A 7,751-nucleotide genomic window follows, 5' to 3' on the forward strand; every position below is an offset into this window, starting at 1 on the left:
CCCAGCCTAAACATAGCAGCTCGCACCCACCCCAGAAAAGATACATCCATTATGTGTGCCAATTCTGGAGCTTTTCCTGGCTCGCCCCGCTTGCCCTGTTGCATTGGCAAGTAAGATAATATTTGGGGGTTGATGTCAACTGTGTACTCTGACATCAAGCTCAGGGGTTAGGAATGGAGAAGCGTCTATAAAACACCCCCATTACTAACTCCACAGTCAAAAGCAATAAACACACACAAAGAAAAAAGTCATTTAACTGTAAAAAGCACTCCCTGACCCTCTTTTACCCATTTATTACCTTTAAAAAATAAAAAAATAATCCAAAGGTGTCCACCCTAAATCCAACCCATGTCCCACAACAATCCCCGACTCTGCTACATCCATATGCAGTGCTGAGCATTGCCACCAGTAATGTGACCGCTCAGCACGGCTGCCGGACGACACTGACAGTAACGTGTGAATCCGGCTGCAGCAAAGAGTACTGACGTCTGTAAGATTATCGCATTCGCAGTACAGAGCTGATGAACTGCAATAGCCTTACTAACAGCACTGCTTGCAGCGTGAGTAATTTCTTATAGACGCCTCTCCATTAATAACTCCTGGGCTTGATGACAGGGGACATTACACAGCTGATATCTACCCCCAAACCATTACCCTGCTTACCAATGCACCAAAGCAAGTGGGAAGAGCCAAGGCTAAGTGCAAGAATTAGCGCATCTAATGGATGTGCTATTTCTTGGGCAAATGAGAGATGGCACTATTAGTTTGGGAGGGGGGCAATATCCATGGCCCGTTCCCAGCCTATTAATATCAGCCTGAAGCTGTCTGCTTAGCCTTTCCTGGTTACGAAAAATAGAATGAAGAGGGAACCCCACATCATTGTTTTTTTTAATAATCAGTAAAGTATGAGCAGACAGCTGTGAGCTGATATTAAGCTGGGAAGCTCCATGTTTATTGACCCCTTCACAGAAAACACCAGCTGTCTGCTTTCCCTCAGTTGAGAATTAAAAATAACTGGGACCCCACTCCATTTTTTTCTTTTACTTCTTGTTTTATTAGCTAAATTCATGTACAGTAAGCTACACATGCACTGCACTAATTATACAGTGGGGAAAAAAAGTATTTAGTCAGTCAGCAATAGTGCAAGTTCCACCACTTAAAAAGATGAGAGGAGTCTGTAATTTACATCATAGGTAGACCTCAACTATGGGAGACAAACTGAGAAAAAAAAATCCAGAAAATCACATTGTCTGTTTTTTTTTCATTTTATTTGCATATTATGGTGGAAAATAAGTATTTGGTCAGAAACAAAATTTCATCTCAATACTTTGTGATATATCCTTTGTTGGCAATGACAGAGGTCAAACGTTTTCTGTAAGTCTTCACAAGGTTGCCACACACTGTTGTTGGTATGTTGGCCCATTCCTCCATGCAGATCTCCTCTAGAGCAGTGATGTTTTTGGCTTTTCGCTTGGCAACACGGACTTTCAACTCCCTCCAAAGGTTTTCTATAGGGTTGAGATCTGGAGACTGGCTAGGCCACTCCAGGACCTTGAAATGCTTCTTACGAAGCCACTCCTCTGTTGCCCTGGCGGTGTGCTTTGGATCATTGTCATGTTGAAAGACCCAGCCACGTTTCATCTTCAATGCCCTTGCTGATGGAAGGAGGTTTGCACTCAAAATCTCACGATACATGGCCCCATTCATTCTTTCATGTACCCGGATCAGTCGTCCTGGCCCCTTTGCAGAGAAACAGCCCCAAAGCATGATGTTTCCACCACCATGCTTTACAGTAGGTATGGTGTTTGATGGATGCAACTCAGTATTCTTTTTCCTCCAAACACGACAAGTTGTGTTTCTACCAAACAGTTCCAGTTTGGTTTCATCAGACCATAGGACATTCTCCCAAAACTCCTCTGGATCATCCAAATGCTCTCTAGCAAACTTCAGACGGGCCCGGACATGTACAGGCTTAAGCAGTGGGACACGTCTGGCACTGCAGGATCTGAGTCCATGGTGGCGTAGTGTGTTACTTATGGTAGGCCTTGTTACATTGGTCCCAGCTCTCTGCAGTTCATTCACTAGGTCCCCCCGCGTGGTTCTGGGATTTTTGCTCACCGTTCTTGTGATCATTCTGACCCCACGGGGTGGGATTTTGCGTGGAGCACCAGATCGAGGGAGATTATCAGTGGTCTTGTATGTCTTCCATTTTCTAATTATTGCTCCCACAGTTGATTTCTTCACTCCAAGCTGGTTGGCTATTGCAGATTCAGTCTTCCCAGCCTGGTGCAGGGCTACAATTTTGTTTCTGGTGTCCTTTGACAGCTCTTTGGTCTTCACCATAGTGGAGTTTGGAGTCAGACTGTTTGAGGGTGTGCACAGGTGTCTTTTTATACTGATAACAAGTTTAAACAGGTGCCATTACTACAGGTAATGAGTGGAGGAAAGAGGAGACTCTTAAAGAAGAAGTTACAGGTCTGTGAGAGCCAGAAATCTTGATTGCTTGTTTCTGACCAAATACTTATTTTCCACCATAATATGCAAATAAAATGAAAAAAAAACAGACAATGTGATTTTCTGGATTTTTTTTTTCTCAGTTTGTCTCCCATAGTTGAGGTCTACCTATGATGTAAATTACAGACGCCTCTCATCTTTTTAAGTGGTGGAACTTGCACTATTGCTGACTGACTAAATACTTTTTTCCCCACTGTATATCTCACTGACATGTTTCTTACTATGCACAGGCGCATGCTGGTGAATACTCTCATCAGCATCACCTGCTCTCGCTGCCATCAGCGAGACTAGGTGCAGAATGATGCCTGACTGGCAGTAACCTTTTCACCGCTGGTCACAGCCGCTTGCTCTCACATGCTTTCTTCTGCATGACATATAGATAGGATATACGTCACTCTGTATAAAAATACGGTGCTGGGATAGGATACACACCATACTCAGTGAGGAAAGAATCAGGCACTCATCGAGTTGCAGAAAAACAATATCAGATTCATTAGCAAAGCAATCCAAAAACAGTGATGTTTTGGTCAAAAGGACCTTCTTCAGCCAGATTGCATGTGATAACACTGCATGTAACAGTGCTGTGGGGAATAGGGATTCTACGTCCTTAAGCTTTTAGTCCTGCGGTCAGAACTGGTGATTCATCTGTGTGACAGCATGGGAACCGCCTGATGTTCGAGCTCCAACTTACTTGATTGAAGTTTGGGATCAAGTTCGGGGTACTGTTCTGGTATCCGAACTAGACTTTTTTATAAAGTTCGGCTGAACCCAAAGGACATCAACATCCACTGGTCCGCCCATCCCTATTCACGAATAAAAAAGAGGACCTGCAGCAGCCAAGATGTGTGTTAAAAGGAGTATTATGCAATCTGTACTATGATCTCACCATAGACAAAATAATATAAAGTACAGTAACAGGTACATTATTCTAATATTTTTCTATAAATACTTTATATATTGAAATAAAGAGACATATATGTAATATTTATCCTATGTTATATGTGGTAGTAACACTGAAAATTGCTCACCTTGTCAACATCATTATTGAATGTAGAAGTAAGCTGAGCCAGAAAACGGATGGCATCAGGTGTGAGCAGTGTATTAAACTCATTTTCCAGGCCAAATGGAGGGCCACTTAGTTCCACTTTGTCCATTTCCTAGAAAACAGTTTGTATATATTAGGTCTACAATATCCAGCTGCAGAAATGAATGGGCGGCACTCCGTATTGGGTAAAAACTCTCCTTTATTAAAACTATGTTATGACATGGATGTGGGTCACCCTGTGAACCACAGTCGTTTTGTGTACAGCCTATGCTTCAGCGGATCCATGTATCTGGACCCGTTGACGCATAGGCTATACGCGAAACAACCATCGTCCACACAGTGACCCACATCCATGTCATAACATAGTTTTAATAAAGGAAAGTTTGTACCCGACCTGGAGAAAGGTATGGTGGTTTTGTGTGGTGCCGGTTGTTCTGCATTGTACACATTAGGTCTACAATAACCTTCCATATTGAAATTTTGAGTTTGCGCTTACACGCCTTCTAAGCACTGTTACATTGGCGTTAGTGACCACAGAATATATATGAGATTTTAGTATTGGAGTAGCACAGTACTCTACCCCAATATTTAATTTATTTAAAGCAATGTTGAACTGTCCCAAGAATACAGATGAACTCTGTGGTGAAGAATGAATCTATCATCTCTCGGTCCCCGCCATTCACTCTGTATGGCACTTGATACCTGAGTGGTGGTGTGCTTCAGTGATGTTATCGTATCCCTCTGTGCAGTGCTGCTGACAGTGCAGGCTCATCATGGGGAATGGGTTAGGTGAGTACTAATTTTATTACTTTTACTATGGGCTTAATCAGAAGGCACTATAAATATTTGTAGTGCAATGCCATTAAAGTTCATTTTTACTAAATTGGGACTTACCTACAAGACTGGGCATTCATGAAGTATGGAAAGCACCACATAGGGGGACACCATTATCGTGTGTGTTGGGCAAAATATAGGCATACTATTGATAATCATGGTTTCAATTCTGGCAGAAGGATTTGAGTTGTGTAAATATTGAGCACAGCACAATGGCTCAGTGGTTAGCACTGCAGCCTTGCAGAGCTGGGGTCCTGGGTTCATATCCCACCAAAGACAATATCTGCAAGGAGTTTGTATCTACCCACTATGTGTGCAGGGGTTTCACCCCACACTACAAAGACATTGTAATAGGGAATTTTTACTGAGAGCCCCAATGAGGACAGCGATGATGATGTCTGTAAAGTGCTATATAAGCGAGTAAAATAACTAAATATAAGCTGTGACTCATATAAATCATATAGCCTGTTCTTCTATCAGTGGAGATATATTGTACAGGTTATAAAGTCATTTTCCGGCAGATACTCACTCAGGAAGCGCCTGTGTGTGGTGTTATGTGGCTAATCTGAACAATGAGACCATGAAGTATAAACGCTTCCTATCAATATTTAACAGTCATGTCCTCAGACTTTGATCTATGACTTCCACTGGATTAGCACAAATGTGGACAAAAACAGTCTTAATATGCGAGCATTGTGGGCAAATGTATGAAAATCTATTGTGCCAACAAGATACATGATACTACTGAACAAGTCGTGCCAGACATTAATAACAGTTTATAGGGGTTGCTTCAGATATAGTATCAGGAGAAGTCTAATGTAACTTTATGTGTTGCAAATTCAGATTGCAAATTCATGTGGGTGCAATTGTAAGGCTACATGCAGACGCTGCGGAATGGGGTGCGGATTTGGCCGCGCGGATTTTGTAAAATCCGCAGGTAAATCTGCAGGTCAAAAGACCTGCAGTTTTACCTGCGGATTGCTCTGCAGTTTTGCCCTGCGGTTTTTCATCTCCACAATGGAGGAGATGGCAAACCGCTGCGGTTTCCGCAGAAAGAATTGACATGTCAATTCTTTTTGCGGTTTCAAAACTGCAGAAAAACCACGCAGAAAAATCCACACCATCTACACTGCGGTTTTTTATTCCCATAGGGAATAATGGTACTGTACACCGCAGCAAAAACTGCTGCTGACCCGCAGCGGCCAAATCTGCTGCGGAACCGCAGCAGAATCCGCAGCGTGTGCACACACCCTAAGAACTTAGTAGAAAAAGAACAATGGCTGCTTTAGCTCTTGTACAAATCTTCCAGAGAAATTATAGCTTTGTTTTTGTTCAAATTAAAAGGAAAATGTTTAACTTCTGATCTGTGTTCTTTGTTCTCATGTGAATAAAATATGACTAGAAGAGTTTTCCAAACCATTACATTTTTTTTCTTGACATTTTACTCAGCCCAGCTTTTTTTGGAATTGTGGGGGGAAAAGCTGCTGGACTTAGATAATAGAAAGACAATATGGCCCCAAGAAAAGTTGATATATGAAATAAAAGGATAATAAAACTTCATCAAGATGGAAATCCAACATATGTTTGAAAGCAATATACCATGAAGATAGAAGCAAGTTTTTCAATAGCTGACATGACATCAGAATAAACCTTTCCCGTTTTAGGTCAATTAGGATTACCATAATTATTAATATTTGCCAAATGCCAGAATAATGAGAGAGAGAATGTTTTAAGGCATTTTTATTACTTACTGCAAAGTCAAAAGCTTACATACATTTCATTAGTATTTGGTACCATTTCCCTTAAACTGAAGGACTTTGGTCAAACGTTTGAGATATCCTTCCACAAGCTTCTCACAATACTTGGTTGGAATTTGGGCCCATTTCTCCTGACAAAACTGGTGTAACTGATCCAGGTTTGTAGGTCGCCTTCCTCACACCTGCCTTTTCAGCTTTGCCCATAAATTTTCAGTAGGATTGAGATCAGGGCTTTGTGATGGCCACTCCAAAACATTGACTTTGGTATCCTTAAGCCACTTTGCTAATATTTTGGCAGTATGCTTCTGGACATTGTCCATTTGGAAGACCCATTTCCACCCAAGCTTTAACTTCCTGGCTGATGTCTTGAGATGTTGCTTCAGTATTGCCACATAATCTTCTCTTCTCATGATGCCATCTATTTTATGAAGAGCACTAGTCCCTCCTGCAGCAAAACAACCCCACAACAAGATGCTGCCATTCTCGTGTTTTACAGTTGGGATGGCGTGCCTAGGCTTCCAAGCTTCTCCCTTTTTCCTCCAAACATAATGATGATCATTATGCTCAAAAAGTTAATTTTTAGATTCATCAGACCACAGGACATGTCTCCAAAAATTAAGGTCTTTATTCCTGTGTGCATTTGCAAACATTAATCTGGCTTTTTTTATGTTTCTTTTGGAGTAATGGATTCTTCCTGGTAGAGTGGCCTTTCAGCCCATGTTGATACAGTATTCGTTTCACTATGGATATTGACACAATCTTCCCAGCTTCCGCCATAATCTTCGCAAGGTCTTTTCCTTTTGTCTTTGGGTTGATATGCTCATGTCGTACAAAAGCACATCCATCTCTGGAACACAGAACCCGTCTCCTTCTTGAGTGGTATGATGGCTGGACATTATATCTTGAAATTGTACCCAAGGTTGAGCCAGACTTGTGCAAGTCCACAATTGTCTTCCTGATATCTTGGATGATTTCTTTAGACTTTCCCACAATACTACACAAAGAAGTAGTGTGTTTCAGGCAGAGGTGTATCTAGGCTTTCTGGCACCTGGGGCAAGAATTCGGTTCGGCGCCCCCCCCCCCCCCCCGCCCCGCACACATGCGATTTCCACACTTAGCCATGCTCTCCCTAATGCTCTCAATGTTCAGTGAAAAGCTGAAAAAAGCAGGAAGAGAAGCTCGTTGTCACAGGACCATAAGTATTAAAATCGTACATGAGTGAAGTGTCCATGTGATGACTACTGGAACCTGCAGAGCTGAATCCTGACATTGCAGCTTCTGAATTCTCACAATTAATGCACTGCACACTTTTAGAATTCTCCCGTACCGGTGGTAAGAGTACACGGTCATGTATACTTCTGGCCACATTCCGACTAGACGTGTCCGGCCTCGCTCCGTTCATTTTCATTGAGGCCACACATGTCTAGTCAGCATGTGACCGCATGTATGTAAATTACCGGCATGAGAGAATCCTAACAGCGTTCAGTGAGCACTGTGAGAATTCAGAAGTCTGCAGTCACATAGAATGTCTGCAGACTCAGCACAAACCTGGAGAACCACTTTAATGTTCCTAACATAAATAAAAGCATGAGAATATGTCA

General features: G+C 42.1%; 1 protein-coding gene across 1 annotated transcript in view; it reads right to left on the bottom strand.

Moving 5' to 3' along the window:
* LOC141086244 (uncharacterized) overlaps positions 1 to 4,954 on the bottom strand; it is a 66,917-nt gene extending 61,963 nt beyond the window's left edge. The window contains exons 1-2 of the mRNA XM_073572117.1: positions 4,923 to 4,954; positions 3,543 to 3,671 (exon numbers count right to left, since the gene is read on the bottom strand). Coding sequence (XP_073428218.1) covers positions 3,543 to 3,668 — 126 coding nt within the window. The 5' untranslated portion in view covers positions 3,669 to 3,671; positions 4,923 to 4,954. The remainder of the gene's footprint in view (positions 1 to 3,542; positions 3,672 to 4,922) is intronic.
* Between the last annotated feature and the right edge of the window lie 2,797 nt (positions 4,955 to 7,751).

Source organism: Dendrobates tinctorius, unplaced genomic scaffold (genome assembly GCF_039654945.1).
Source record: "Dendrobates tinctorius isolate UK_male_01 unplaced genomic scaffold, ASM3965494v1 ptg000030l, whole genome shotgun sequence".
Classification (NCBI taxonomy): Eukaryota; Metazoa; Chordata; class Amphibia; order Anura; family Dendrobatidae; genus Dendrobates; species Dendrobates tinctorius.